The sequence below is a fragment of the Chanodichthys erythropterus genome, chromosome 13, assembly GCF_024489055.1.
Source record: "Chanodichthys erythropterus isolate Z2021 chromosome 13, ASM2448905v1, whole genome shotgun sequence".
In the NCBI taxonomy this organism is placed as follows: Eukaryota; Metazoa; Chordata; class Actinopteri; order Cypriniformes; family Xenocyprididae; genus Chanodichthys; species Chanodichthys erythropterus.
The window spans coordinates 11,327,460-11,343,619 of record NC_090233.1 but is presented as its reverse complement, the minus strand read 5'-3'; the positions used below and the strand labels follow the sequence as shown (position 1 = coordinate 11,343,619).

The 16,160-nt window shown below is 34.7% G+C and overlaps 1 protein-coding gene across 1 annotated transcript; it reads right to left on the bottom strand.

Moving 5' to 3' along the window:
- Positions 1-876: 876 nt before the first annotated feature.
- Positions 877-14,963, bottom strand: LOC137034930 (cationic amino acid transporter 2-like). Its single transcript, XM_067408177.1, has 12 exons — positions 14,913-14,963; positions 10,978-11,348; positions 10,402-10,557; positions 10,150-10,312; positions 9,807-9,943; positions 8,101-8,323; positions 5,975-6,111; positions 5,624-5,726; positions 4,309-4,433; positions 2,890-3,056; positions 1,459-1,567; positions 877-1,025 (listed from the first exon to the last, which is right to left on the bottom strand). The coding sequence occupies exons 2-12, from the start codon at positions 11,345-11,347 to the stop codon at positions 877-879; spliced, it is 1,839 nt and encodes a 612-aa protein (XP_067264278.1). The 5' UTR covers position 11,348; positions 14,913-14,963.
- Between the last annotated feature and the right edge of the window lie 1,197 nt (positions 14,964-16,160).

The window sequence follows — 16,160 nt, the reverse complement described above, 5'->3', positions numbered from 1 at the left end:
GTTAGTTAGTCTTTTGTGTTTTAGTCCAGTCAAGTCTTGTCCTGAGTTGCATAGTCCAGTTGAGCTGCTCTCTCGCTACTGGTCCTGATTGTAAAAGATAATGTATAGGCTACTCAATTACAATTTCCACTACTAAAAGTTTTTATTCCTAAAGAAAGGAAGAGCATATGCTGTGTATTGCAGTACATGTTGCATATGCATACCAATGCTTAACATTGGATAGCATGTTGAAAAGTGTTTCTTTTAAAGTAGTGCACTCAGATTAAAAAAAATAAAAAAAAAAAGTCCAGTCATAACAGAGGCCAGGGAAAAAAGTTTTATGCTACAGGTCACACCCACAGCAGACAGCAGAAGACACTTCTCTTTTTCAGTATTTTATTGAGTTTACACTTATATAACCTCTTAAAGCTTAATATTTCAACTGGAAATACACAGAAAAAAAAGCATAGTCATTTTTTACAAGAGATAATATATTGCTCTTGTCATAAAGCACAAGAACTATAAATAATGTGATGTGGTGGAATGAAATGTGGCATTTATGTACATTTTTGCATTGATCTTCAAAAGCCAAGTATTGAACGTAACAGTGGTGACAAAGAAAGAGAAATGTCTATATGTCTATATCTATAGGCTTTATGATTAGTAACAATACCAATAAATATGCAATTTAATAATACTACTGACACTGGAGCAGTACCCACTACCCTCAAAGATACTAAACCTAATATAAGTTCAGACTATTATCATGAAGAGAGTGTACTCAGTCATCAGTACAACTTGTTTTATAATTTGTGTTAAACGTTTTTACTCATACTTCAAATTTCAATACAAAAAAAGTTGTCTCAGGTGCAAAAGCACAAGACATTAATGCTGGCTTTAAAACTTGGTTTGTAGTGTTGGTGTAATGCATCCATTTCTCTGATCGTCCTCCAGTTTAATTTCAATTTCCTGAACTTCGATGGGAGACTGATTTTGTTTCTTCTGTACACTGAAGTGCACTCCATAACAGAAGTAGATGAGCAAGCCTGTGTTTCATTAGGAAAGACAATTATACTTCAGCAAGTATACACATCCTGAAAGCTTCAAATGAATGTGGTTGGACTTGGTTGGACAACAGCTGCATATGTCATAAAGCATTAAGAATAAATGAATTTGGCAATCAAACATGGTATATTTGTGTATTCAAAGAAACATCATGTTATGTGTTTGTGTCTTTCAGCTTGAAGCCTATTAAATAATATTGTAACAGATTTTGCTGACTCATTTGAATGAAAGAGGTTTTTTAGAAAAAATATATTGCACATACAGTGAATTATATGACCTATGGTATGTTATATTATGCATAAGCCTTTCGATAAAATTATTTTTAAGATGATCAAAGAAACAAATCTTTTGTGCGTCCAAAATGTTAACTGACAGTGTATATATGACTCTATTTAAACAGTCATGTTGACTTACCCACTGCCATCCACACTGCGTATTGAATCCATGTTTCACCTCCCAGCTGGACCATTAAGTAGACATTGATGAATATACTGAAAATAGGAAGTATTGGCAGGAGTGGGACCTACAGAAATATGTGAAAATGTTTATGAGGACCAAAGCAGCCATAAAGTAATTCTAAACAGAACATTTCCATGCCAACTGTTCTTAACAACGGTAAAGTCTCAACAGGTGAATCACAACCCAAAAATCTCTGTGGTAAACCTTGTGAAATAAGGCACATTTTAGCATACTTTTAAAAAGACTTATTACATAAATAATATACTAATAAAGAAAATACTGAAGGACAAACAGAACGTAATGTTATATAGACACTTAAATGCATGTTGATTGCAATTAAATGCAAATCTATTATAATTTAAATTTATATTAAATGCAATTATAGTTTAACTTTGATCCACTTAAGCTGGATTTAAGTCATTTCGTAATTCTGTTGTCTTTGAAAGTGTACAACTATATGTACTGACAAGCATGGTAAATTAAAATACATTTTAACATCATTTCTATTGAAACATGTCAGCTTTTGTCTTGTATTTTAATATATTTGTGATAACACATTTATAAGAATGAAGTTGCAATATAGTGAACTTAAAATATATTAACTTATAGTGTAGTATAGCTATAGTAAAAATTATAATCAAATACTTTACGTGTGCTTTATTATGTTAGTCAACTTGTTAAGAAAAAGCAATGCAGGCATATTTCGTACGTGGCCTTTTATTTCATAAATATAATTCATAAATAAAGGGTAACATTTTATTTTAGTGTCCTTAATACATGTTGCAGTAGTTATTGTAGTAATAACTATAAATTATGCATAATTATATGCAACTAATCCTAAACCAAACCCTCATCCTAAGACTAACCCTATAGTAAGTATATGTAGTTAATTATTATTACTCTGTACTTAAATGTATAATTACACTGCAACACAGACACCTTGTGTAAAAGTGTAACCAAAACTAATAACAAAATGGATTTTCTTGGTGTTGACATCAGAGGCTGCATATGCCAGTTAAACTCGTTAGAATTATGGCTAAAATTCATCCATCGCTTACAATACTGCACATATTATAAGATTACATAGCAAGTCAAAATTATTATTTGCAAAATTATTAATATGGCAAAAGCACACTTCTGCTTCTTTTTTTTAGGTATGTCATGTTAATAATTTTGACCTGCCATGAATGGTATTATTAATACATTTCAGTGACTGCGTTCAATGCAGTTTATTACAGAAATTTACTGTACTGAGTTGTCAAATGTAAAATTTGGATTCCGAAAGAAAACCAGTTGAAAACCAATGCTTCAACATCTAGCCACATCTTGTTTATGCATTACTTAAAAAGTAAAAAATGTTACATTTTTCACCCAGTGAAAACTTACCATAAATGCAGCCTTGGATCTATTCTGCGGCTGTCGCCACATAATGATGATAAGCATGACAAAGCCCACCGCAATCAAAGTGATAATCATAATCATCCACCACTCGTCAATCACACCAGCTGGTACACCTTTTGTGATGATCACACTCAGGATAACCGCCAACACATCTAGAAATTACATTAAAATACCCATTAAATTGATTATATTGAAATACCCATTGAGTAACCGCAACTATTAAAGATCCATTCTAACTATAAAGATAGCTATAACGATTAGCATCCACACCAGTGGTCGATATCATTCACACTGCATCTTGGTGCTGCTTGGCTTAGGGAGTAACGCAACTATCTGAGTCACATGGGATGTGCCCATGGGGTTGACATGCTTCTGACTCCAGCTGGGTAATCCGTAGGGTCAGTTTATGCTACACCCACTATATTTGTGCACATTCACAGCCTAGTGAGGCAGGCATTCCCTCAGCTTTGCATAGTGGGTATTGGATCCACTTCGACACTGCGTGTTGGTATTAACGCTATGGGGAATCAACAGTCTCTCATTCCCCTTCTCAGGGAACCAGGGTTACGGTCATAACCTGAGATGTTTTGGCGTCTGCTGCTTTAAATGCTTGAGCTCTTTAAAGCAGGATGGATTCTGATTGGCTGCCATAGCTATATTAGAGTCCACACCAGTGGATGATATCATTCCGTTTTTTCTAAGCGTGCACTGCATGATGTTATTTTGTCTGATGCTTTATTTCTGATTCCAATGATATTGTTTCTGTGCCATTATCGCTATAGTTGTGGTGTGGCCTCTGCTATTCTTTTATATTTACAATATATATATATTTAGAATAAAGAACTATATCTTTATCACTATAGCTATTGTCTTTGTTGTGAGTAGGCCTTTTATTTCCGCATTTATGTCAAAATGCTTATACGTAAAGTTTAGCACTACTCTACAGTCATAATTAACAGAAAACTAGTTATTTAGGATTTTTTTAAGCTTGGAATTTTCATTAATTCCTAAGTATTTTTTTCAAATAATTATGGAAGAAGCAAACTGGTATTAATTATAAAAAAGAACAATTTAGTTTGTACTAATTTTCTGTAATACTGATAAGTGATCAAGTTTGTCAGTAAAACTATTCATTTAGCTGGTTTGACAAACTTACATTTTTCAAACATTTTTCGTGATTGTGTGAGAATGATAACACTTCTAGATACAGAATAAATTATACACTAATGGGCATCCTTTGCTCTTTGTTTAGTTGCATAGGCCTACATGATTTCTGTCTTTGACAAGATGTGAGAAAGAGACAATCAAATATGCCAGGTGGATTGAGGATTTTACTCAACATAATTGAACACTTACTCATCACTGCACACATTCAAGCATGAAAGGTTAAAAGCCAAAACTCACTGGTAAGTATGGTTAGCAGAGACACCACTTTTGAACTTGTGGCAGAAGCATATTTAGGGGGGCGAAAAGGATTCCACTTCTGAACATGTGATCTGTCTCTGATCTCAGCTGGCTCTGGTTGGTACCTGCATGGACAAAAATAGTTACTTTTATTGCAAAGCTGTTACTATTGCCAGTAATTTACATCAAACACTGCTGTCTGAATATTTTAGTTTGGACTGGATATTATGCAATGGTTTACTGAGCACTGCACATCGTGCACCAGGGGCATCAGAATACGACTGAAAGGGCACTTAACTACTAAAGGGGCAGGGGCAGCACCTGGACCAAATTGCATATTTGTTGCTCAGTTTGGGCCTCTGAATAAAAGTGTCTTTTTTCCTCCTCAAGTATGAGTCCATATTCACACTATACACTATAATTAATGTGATCGACGTGGGTTCGAATCCGTCTTTTGCCGAGCTCACATTTATTTTCAATAAAAATCAAAATAATGTTTTAAAAGTGGAAATAAAAATATTAATAAACAAGTGTATAATAATATAAAAAGTGTTTATTGGGTAGGGTTAGGGGAAGGTGTAGAGAGGGTTTTTATTTTCCCAATAAGGCAGTATCCATTTAATAATTTTAATAAATATAATCATTTTCACTCTATGATATTATTGCATCCTGTTAATGTACAAAAATACTGAGGTGCAAATATTATCTGCCAATATCAATTTAGGATCTAATTTTTATTTACCCATTGCAAAAAAATGATACTTTTACATGGTGTAAATAGAATACATCACTATTTTCACCTAGTGTAAATAGCATATCGCTAAGAAAATGCTGCTATTGTCGCTTAGTGTAAATAGAATATGCGTGAGGTGCTGCTTTCAATAGTATATTTTGCTATTTTCATTTGGTGTAAATAGCATCTACAGTTATTTGCACTTATTGCAAATAGCCGCTGCCAAAAAAAAAAACAAAAAAAAAAACTGGCACATTATTTTATAGATTTTTAAATATATTGTCAAAAGTTTCAATAAACTGTTATATATATATATATATATATATATATATATATATATATATATATATATATATATATATATATATTTTTTTTTTTTTTTTTTTTTAGATTTTTTCTGACTATTATTTGTAAGAATTTACAGGGTTGCATTACATATTGCATACAAGGTGGCATTACATATTTCACTGTGAATATATTTTCTGTGTTTCTCTGTGGGTACTTCAGGAAAACAATTGTAAAATGTATGATACTATTCATAGATTATTCTTTATATTATATGTATCGTTATCTGCGTCTTACCTAAGAATTAAGATGCAGACGGCAACGAGGGTGTAGGCAAAGAGCGTTCCAATAGACAGCATGTCCACTAGAGCCTTCAGGTCAAACACCAGCGCCATTATTGCTAAAATCACAAACAGTTCACTCTTAGAATTTCAGAGGCAAACCTTTAAGAAAAACTATAATATACATGTGCTATACTAAACAAAATAATATTTTTTGTTCTAAGTATTCAACTTCAGTGGCCTTTGGGACAGCCCTACATGCCTTATTAGGATCAAGACCCAAAATATGTTTCTCAGGTGTTATGTCACTTAAATTAGTTACTATCATCATGGTGTATTACTAGGATGTGTTCTCGAACAGAATTACCTGCTACTACTCCAGAAGCAAGTGTGGCGATGACAGGGCTCTGTCTGGAACTCATTTTACTCAGTGGTTTGAACAGCAGCCCATCTCTGGCCATAGCAAATAGCACACGGGGCATAGGAAACATGGATCCCAGCAGACTGTTGAATAGTAGAGGAAAGTTTATTACCCTGATATTACAGAAGTTTAACTTGTTTTTGTCTTTTACAATTTTGTACATTTCAGCAAATAACTCATAACTGTCAGGGTTCTGTCACTTCTGTCTAGTTTATTTCTTGGTTTTGTCACAGAGCTCTGACACTCCCGTTCTTGTCGTGTTTTTGTGTGAGCGTACGGTCTTGAGTGTTCTCGGGGCTGTGCGCTCTCTTGTCTGCGTGCCTTGTTTCGTGTTGGGAGCATGGCTTTCGGGCTGCGTGCTCTCATGTTGTCTTGTTTTGTGTGAACACGTGGCTTATGAGTTTTCATAGTCATGTGTTCGTGTCTGGTCTTGTTTGTCTTCATTGGCCATGTGCTTGTGTCTTTGTTTTGTTTGTTGTGAGCACATGGCTTGTCATGTGTTTCTTTGTGCCATGTGCTCTCATGTCTATTGTCTTGACCCCGCCCACCTTGTTACCTGATTATTGGTTGATTTTCCCCACCTGTCCTCCCTCATTCCCTGCCTTGTTTGCTCTCCTATTTATTCTCCTTGTGTTTGCAGTCCTGTGCTGGTTCGTTGTCGTGTATTCCCTTATGTTTTCCGGGAGTCAAGTCCTGTTTAAGTCTAATCTAGTTTTTTGTCAAGTCTGTTTCCCCCCACGGGGTAGTTTTTGTTGTCTTGTTTTATTTTATTTTTTATTATTAATAAAAGCCCTCTTTCTTCCTGCAATTGAGTCCTCGCTTAAACTGATGTGACAAGTGTTTTCTTCCGGGGACGAACACGTCACAGCATTAAATAATTCCCACCCAAGGCATACTTAAAATATAGTGACGTGGCCTGGTTCAGTTGCATGTTGAATCTTGTGGTTGTGGGAAGGGGCGTGACATTTCTGAAACAAACTCAGAGCCGTTGACTAATCACAACACGTTGGTCCAGCCGACCAATCAGAGCACACTGCGCTATTTTTAGAAGGAGGGGCTTCATAGAGACAGGAAATAACCAGCGTTACTGATTGACTGGGGCTACGTCTACACTAATCTGGATATATTTGAAAAAAGAGTTTTCGTCTAAAAACGCTCAGCGTCCACACTTTCATTTTCAAACGTTTTCCAAAAGTTGCTCATCCACACCGAAACGTATGAAAACGCTTACATCCCCCTACTGCGCATGAGTAAAGCTTCGACCTGCGTCATTTCCGCTAGGCGTTTATTTACTTTCCGCCACTAAACATCAACTGCAAGTAAACATTCTGGCATCTTTGAAGAAATGCAACCTGCAGTATGTACAAACTGACATTAATTTTTAACAAGGCTGTCAAAACGGAGAGCATCCAAAACAACTGCTGTGCAATGTCGTTCAGCATCTTGGCTGAATTGGTCATATGACTGCATCATTTGACTAAAAATGCATCATCGTATTCAAAAGCCTCCGTTTTCACAGTCCACACTACGACGCGAAGATGCCGTTTTCAAAATTATTTGCTTTGGAGAGCATTTTCCAAAAGCTACGTTTTCGTTGACTTAAAACGCCGTCTCAGTGTGGACAGAAGGCCCAAACGGAGAGAAAAATGTATGTTTTCAAAGGAAAACGTATTAGTGTGGATATGGCCTGGGAAGAGAAAAGCTGCAACAATGTCAAATTTGTGGAAATAATGTATTTCTGAACTTTTAAGCCTAATCTAGTAGACCCCAAAAACTAAATCAAGACTTTGTAAAGGGGCATAAAAGGTATTCTTTGTAGTCACCATGAAATCAAAAATTGACTATACCTGTTTTTGATGTAATATTGCAGTATTTATTATAAAAGTATTTTTTATTCACATGTCCTCAATCTTTAATCAAAATAACTTCCCCACCCTCTTGCAATGGCATCTCTTCTCTGACGATGTGTTTACTGGTGTGAGGGTGGGACTACCTGTCACTCACATGAGATTCACCAATAGCAAACCACAACCATCCAATCAATTCCCTATAGAGAAAATGTGTTGCTGTACCTTGTTGAGAGAGCACACAAAGATCCAACAGCCACAGCATACTTTGCAGGATCCCAGCCCACATAGGTGAAGGCTACGGGTAAGGGACTCTGAACACTTAGTTGGTAGTAGGGCATCATGAGGGTGAGAGAAGCCGAAACGCCAAAATAAGCCAAGAAGCAGATGAGAAGAGAAGCCACAATTCCTATAGGGATAGACTTCTGAGGGTTTCGTACCTCCTCACCTAGAAACAGGAGAGGTTTAAAATACAAGCAAAAATAATTTAGACCACACCATTTTTCCTGCTATGCATTATGTTTTTAAAAAGTCTTTGTTAAAGCATTATGAATCAAACCAGCCAGCTACGAGGTGAATCATAACAATACAAACTTTGATTTGAAGCAAAAAAATTATTTGAAAATTGGACAAAGAGACAAAAGTACAAGACAGTGTATAAAGGCTTTACTGAGGGAAAGAACTACAATCTCATGAATCATCCTACAATATCGAATTTAAAAAATATAGAAATATAAAAATATTAATTTAAAGTTGTTGATTATATCTATAGAAACACTTAAAATTTAAATACATATAAGCAAATTATGCATAAATATTTAAGCATTTTCAGAGCATAGAAAGACAAACTTGATTATAGTTCACCCACAAATTAAAATGTTGTCATTATTTACTCACCCTCATGTTGTTTCAAACCTGCATGAGTTTCGTTCTTCTGCTGAACACAAAAGAAGATATTTTAAAGAATGTTGGTAATCAAACAGTTGACGGAAGCCATTGACTTCTAAAGTATTTTAAGTATTTATTTTTTTTCCTACTATGGAAGTCAATGACTACCATCAACTGTTTGATTACCAACATTCTTCAAAATATCTTCTTTTGTGTTCAGCAGAAGAACGAAACTCATACAGGTTTGGAACAAAATGAGGGTGAGTAAATGACAGGATTTTCATTTTTGGGTGAACTATCCCTTTAAGTCATTTGCGGCGCTTCATGAGAGTGCTTCCCTAAAGAGCTCTTTTGGCATGATTTTGCAAATGTAATCTTTTGAAAGTAACTTGGTGCTTCAAATAACGTTTGTATCGGTTGGATCTGTTACGACAAATGTATTTTTCATTGAATCATTCATTCAAGAGATTCATTCAAAAATGCTGATTAAGCATTTTAAATAGACTACAGCAATCAACGCTTTGTCAGAAACTCTAGTAAATTACATTATTTTGGGTAGTTATCTGTTCAGAATTGTGGAAGAATCATGATATTTGTTTTAAAAAAATGTGATTCTCAGTTGCTCTACTTTAAAGGTGCAGTGTGTTAATTTTTAGCGCCATCTAGCAGTGAGGTTGGGAATTGCAATATAGAGAAGCTAAGGTGGCCAATACAAGACTAAGATGTCATCTAAGATAGCAGAGAGCCAATCAAGCAAACACGTTCTGTAGAGCAGTTTGTCCATTTAAGACATGCCGGCGCAAAATTGCGACTTAACATGTAAGGGGACCCGTGGTGTGTGTAGATAGAAATGGCTCATTCTCAGGTAATAAAAACAAAACGGTTCATTATGTAAGGTCTTTATTCACCACTGAAGGCACAGTTATGTAAATTATATTGCATTTCTATCAACAGATCCTGGATCAATTTCCCTATGGAGAAAGTGAATGGAGATTTTGCTTCCAGAACCAGATTAGGCCTGTTTCACTCTATTGATGAAGTACCTGTGGTTGCAATGCAGTCGAATCCCACAAAGGCATAGAAACAGGTAGCAGCTCCAGCAAACGTTCCGTCAAAACCAAAGGGAAAGAATCCTCCAGATCCAAAACTGGATGAAGTTTCATTTGAAACTGAGAGATTTCTAAAGAAAAAAAAAAAGCAATGTTAAAACTATTTCAACATTAATAGGGCGATAATTAAAAACGAACAAATTAAATGAAAAACATTCAAATGTAACATGCTCTCAATTTTTCAACTGAAACTGCAGCAAAATAATAGATCTAAAACATGCAGTTATAAGTTTTACCATAACCACAAATGCTCTGTAAATTTCATAAAGCAACATACGTGGTTATTGTGTAGTTCAAAATGTCCTCCTGTGTTATCTGCCAATTTCCAAGGTCACCCTTGATGAACCCAGCAATGATGACAAACACCAGAACTACCATATTTATAGCTGTGAAGATCTTATTGACAATGACAGACTCCTTCACCCCAAATGCAAGGATACCTGAGAAATTACAAGAATTAACACAAATCTGACTGTTATCATAGCCCATTTAATGACACTACAATAAATGTACTGTAAATCTCACTTGCCTGCCAAAAGCATTATAAGGCCAGCAGCAAAGAAGTCTGGATAGGGAGCGAGGCCAGGTAAATTCATTGGTGTATTTTCACTCAAATAATTGGCGATCTTATTTCCAATCAAGTCATCGAAAGTGCCGCTCCATGCTCTGGCCACACTGGATGTGCCTGTCATAAAGTCATTCAGATTAAGCAATTCATTCATAGGGACATTTGATAAGCAAGTTTACTGACCATACAATTATGGGTATAATCATTTAGTGAGTCATGAAATAAATAAATCTTGATTAATATCCCTGATTAAAATGATTGTGGGATGCTTGTGGAAAACATGAGTTAGTTTCCCAAAAGCATTGTGAGGTCTCTGCAACCTATTTTAGGTTTACAATTCTTTTGGGAAATGCAGCCCCAATTGATTCTGCAATATTATGTCTATATATTTTGTGATACTCAAAGTATATCAAAGCTACACAAGAAGTGCCCTGTCAAGTGTCTTATCAAGGCGGAAGGACGCATCATGATAATGATTTCCAGAATTTTGAACAATCCGTGCTCAGTTAATGTTGGGCATGAAATGTTTCTTCTTGCCTATGATGTATGACAGCAGTAAGTTCCAGCCGGTGATGAAGGCCCACACCTCTCCGACGGTGACGTAGCTGTACAGATAGGCAGAGCCTGTCTTGGGCACTCTGGCGCCAAACTCTGCATAGCACAACCCCGCAAACACAGACGCCACTGCCGCAATGAAGAATGACACGATGATGCTGGGGCCAGACACTGTTCTGGCAACCTCTCCAGAAAGGACATAGACCCCAGCCCCGAGTGTACTTCCCACCCCGAGGGCCACTAGGTCGAGTGTGGTTAAGCAACGCTTAAAGTTGGACTCTTCACCATCGGGCTCCAGTGGCTTTCGCCTCGACAGGCTCTTCAAAAAGGACAGCGCCTTGTTGCAGAACATCCTGAGACAAATAATACAGGTGATTATGTAATAATAAATCATATATGCAACATTTATCATTATGTTAATAACAGATATATTTAAGAGAAACACATGTGCATTCTGTTTGCACTTCTATCTTTCTTCCTTATCCATTCTTTTAAACCCATTTTTCTCTGTTCATATTCCTTAGTCCATTTTAAATAAATTATATATTATTACGTTTTTTTCTTCTTCTCTATATTATGCTCTAAAAGCACTACGACTATGAAATATGTAACACAAATGCCTTAAAGGCATAGTTCACCCAAAAATGAAATTCTGTCATCATTTACTCACCCTCAAGTTGTTACAGTTGTTAGAGTATCTTTCTTCTGTTGAACACAAGAAGATTTTTTGAAGAATACGGGTGACCAAACAGTTGATGAACCCCCCCAAAATACTATGGAAGTCAATGGGGCTCATCAACTGTTTGGTTACAGAAATTCTTCAAAAAATCTTTTGTGTTCAGAACTTCAGCAGAGGAAAGAAGTTCATACAGGTTTGGAACAACTTGAGGGTAAGTAAATGATGACAGAATTTTCACTTTTGGGTGAATCCCTTTTAGACTTACACAGAGCTTCCTTTTATTGGGGGAAATAATAATAATAATAATAATAACAATACATTTTATTTGTATGTACCACCTTTTGTAAATAAAATGCAGCTCAAAGTACTTATAGGTCAGACCATTAATCACGAATGAAAAAGGAAAGCATAAAGAACCTAAAAAACATAAAAATCACAAGAATGACAATAAAAGTGAGAAAAAATGGTGAGGAAATGAGGAAAATATAATACAACGGGCACTTAAAATATACTAAGTGTTATGATTGGTTGCGAATTTGTTTTGTGTTCATGCTTTCATGTCTTTTATTTTGGTTCCTATTTCCTGCTTTTTCCCTTCTGATTGGTTGTGTCATGTGTTCTGTTTTGTCATTGGTTCATTTTCTTGATTATGCTCAGGTGTTTCTTGTTAATCATTATTTTTTGACTGCATCCCAATTCAGAGGCTGCATCTTTTGAACGCTGTATTCGAAATTGCTTCCCAATTGGAAGACATCTACAAATGCCTCCTTCGTTTCCTGTGCAATGAAGGATACAACAGAAGGATACTTCACGGCCTTGCCTACCCCAGATGACAGGATTTTTTGAGAGAAATTGTCAAATTACACCTTTAAATGTAAGTATTGGGTTTCAACTTACTCAAATATCTATTGATACAAATGTGACCCTGGACCACAAAACCAGACATAAGGGTAATTTTTTTTTTTCTTTTCTGAATAAATAAGCTTTCCATTGATTATTGGTTTGTTAGGACAGGACAATATTTGTCAGAGATACAGCTATTTGAAAATCTGGAATTTAAGGGTGCAAAAAAAAAAAAAAAAATCAAAATATTGAGAAAAGTTGTCCAAATGAAGTCCTTAACAATGCATATCCACTCACAAAAATAATTTTTTTATATATTTATGGTAGGAAATTTACAAAATATCTTCATGGTACATGATCTTTACTTAATATCCTAATGATTTTTGGCATAAAAAAAACTATATGACTGGTTTTGTGGTTCAGGGTCACAAACGTATAAAAAAACAAAACAAAAAAACATTGAATCGGTTCAAATGTGGACTTATATCTTACTAAGTAGTAATTATATATAGTTTATGATCTTTATGCAGAAATAGACCATGGTGATCATATTTAGACAGTTTGTGATCCCTGTTTTGTTTTCAGACAGATCAATTAAAAAAAAAAAAAGCTTCAGTTGTCACAGTTGCTAGGCGATAAGAACTATAAGCGAGACCCTCCGAAGGCGTGGCCTTTGAAGTCCGAGCCCTTGGAAGGATGCAGCCTCTGAATTGGGACACAGCCTTTGTGTACATATAGCCCTCATGTTTCATTGTTCCTTTGTCTAGCTTTGTTGATAACCCGCTGTCCAGAAGTTTATGTCCATGCTCCTGTTTATGGTTATTTTCAAATCAAGTCATGTTTTAAGTTAAGTTTTTAACGTCTACGTTCGTCAATAAACTGCACTTGGGTTCACCTACAACTCGCCTACAGTAGACATCAAGTAAGGATTTTCTCTCTACTTTATTACAATGTAAGTGTTGTATTCATATTTAATCTTTCTTAATTCATTCTTTCGAACCCATTGCATTAGTTAATTTTCTTTAGTCAGTTGTTTTCTTGTTTTCTTCATTATGCCTAGTTAAAGCGTTCAGAATTAACAGTACAATGAAATGAAGACAAAAATGAAAGCGCAAAAAGTTATAGTTTAATTAAAAGCAAATGTACTGAAATAAAAAAAAAATACAAAATATATATTTTACAAAATAATTTGCACTCTAAAATTGCTAGAAAGTCAGTCTATTTAAATTACATTTATTTCATACAAATATTAATTGACATATCACTTAAAGGCTTAGTTGGTTAGTCCCAAAAAATGAAATTTCTGTCATTAAGTACACACCTTCTTGTCATTCCAAACCCATAAGACCTTTGTTCATTTTCAGAACACAAAAGAAGATTTTTTTTAATGAAATTCGAGGGTAGGTCGAAGGTAGGATGAAGGTCTTACGGGTGTGGGACGACATGAGGGTGAAAATGTAAGACTTACTGATCTAAAATTATAATTAATCTTTATTTGGAGTATTTCTTTATTGCACAATGCACATTTCTGAATATTATGCCTAAAAAGTGTTTTAATATCACTATTAATAAGGATTGTATGATCTTTGTATAATATCAGTGTTTAAATGCAAGATATTTTAAGTGTACCTAAATTATACTTGCAATAGTTCCACTTTAACACAATCAAATATACTTCAGTACATCTTTAGTTGGACCTCAGCACTACTTAAGTACAAAATTAGTTGTTCCAGTTTAGTTATGTCTAATCAAGTCCATATTTGAACTTATCACAAAAATTGAGCCTGATAGAAATATTAGAAGTACTGTTTTCAGGTAACACAATGTCCAATTACAAAAAAACGTTTTCACAGGATGAGGGTTTAAGCTTTCAAATGATAGCTAATTTATGATGATTTCAAAATATGTCATGTTTAATAACATATTAACCCTTCATTTTCCTTATTTCATTAATTTATGGAAGACTTACACTTACACAGTGCTTCAGTTATTAGGAGATAATAATAATATTTATAATAATGCATTTTATTTGTATATCACCTTTCATACATAAGATGCAAGACAAAGCATTGTATAGGTCAGAGCATAAACCATAAAGAAAATAAAAACAATAATGTCAAAAAAGTGAAGAAGAAAATTATACAATTTAGAGGGAGTTTAGGATTTTTTTTCCCTAAACTTTAATTTTAGTTTAGGAATTTTACAGAAATTATGCCAGTTATGAAACTTTGTTAAAATGTTTTTGTATTCAAAAACACAAAGCGTCTCCTTAAACTATCCTAACTATGACTGTGAAGCACACAAAACTGAATAAGCCTTTGCCAAATATTCAAACGGAGCTAACTCGATCTTCACATTATTCACAGCATCTTCCTGAAGAAATGAAGTGTCTTACCTGTATGTGTAGATTCCAGGCGGTGTGTGAAGGTGTGGTTGTAGTGTGTGAGTGCTGTGGCCTCAGAGTTTTTATACACAGTCCATGTATCAGAGCCCCTCCTGCAAACTCTCACGTGTCCAAATCCTTCAAGTGTAATTTTTGACAGACTCTGTTACATTTAGAAGAAATATATATATATATATATATATATATATATATATATATATATATATATATATATATATATATATATATATATATTACTGTATCTATCTATTTATCTATATATAGAAAATACTAATATACTAATAATGGTGAAAATAAACTATAACCAAAAAGGATATTTATATTAGGTCCTATACAGCACTTTCAAAGCATGGTTCATTATAGAATCTTATGAAAAGGGTTCTATTTAGCAGTAAAAGGGTTCTGCTATTGTTACGAGCTGAAGAACCCTAATTTGAGGTTTAGGACCATTTTCTAAACAGTGTATACTATTCATGAAATTACACCTGAAATACTAAATACTGTATCTTATAATGTGTTTAGTGACTTGATCTGACCTTGACTGACAATCACTGTAAATTTGCCCATTCTGCATGACCTTATTTTACATTCTTAATCCTACCCAATAAGTAAACGTAACAACTACCTCACTAGCTATTAATAAGCAGTAAATTAGGAGTTTATTGAGGGGAAAAGTCATAGTCAATACATGTTCCCTAACGTGTTGCCAAAATTTCTTTTGAGTTTAAAGAACTTGTCTCTAAATTTATATGAACAAAGTTTTCTTTGTGATGATGATCATATGATCACAGGACCAGTGATGTATAAGATATATGTAGAACCTGTCTTTAATAGCATGCAGCTGGCTACCTGTAGATTGATCTGTGAAGCAGAGTTGAGGCTGCTGAAATCACATACTTCCCTACTATATAGTAGGGAAGAGATTCTGAAGTGTGCATACGATGGACACTTTACTATCCCATGAGGCCACGGGAGAGGATTTGTTAATGTCAGTGAAGTGACACAACCGATGGTGGTAGGTCAAATGATAATGACAGCATGGCGAATGTACATCCAGAGTACATTCACACATTTATACTATACAGAACATACTTTACTTTTCAGTGCTTGCAAAGTATTCAAACATTTGATTTTTAAGTTAATTGGTAACACTTTACAATAAGCATTTAACATTACATGGGTGACATGTAATAATAATGAACTGCACTTCTACAGCATTTATTAATCTTAGTTAATGTT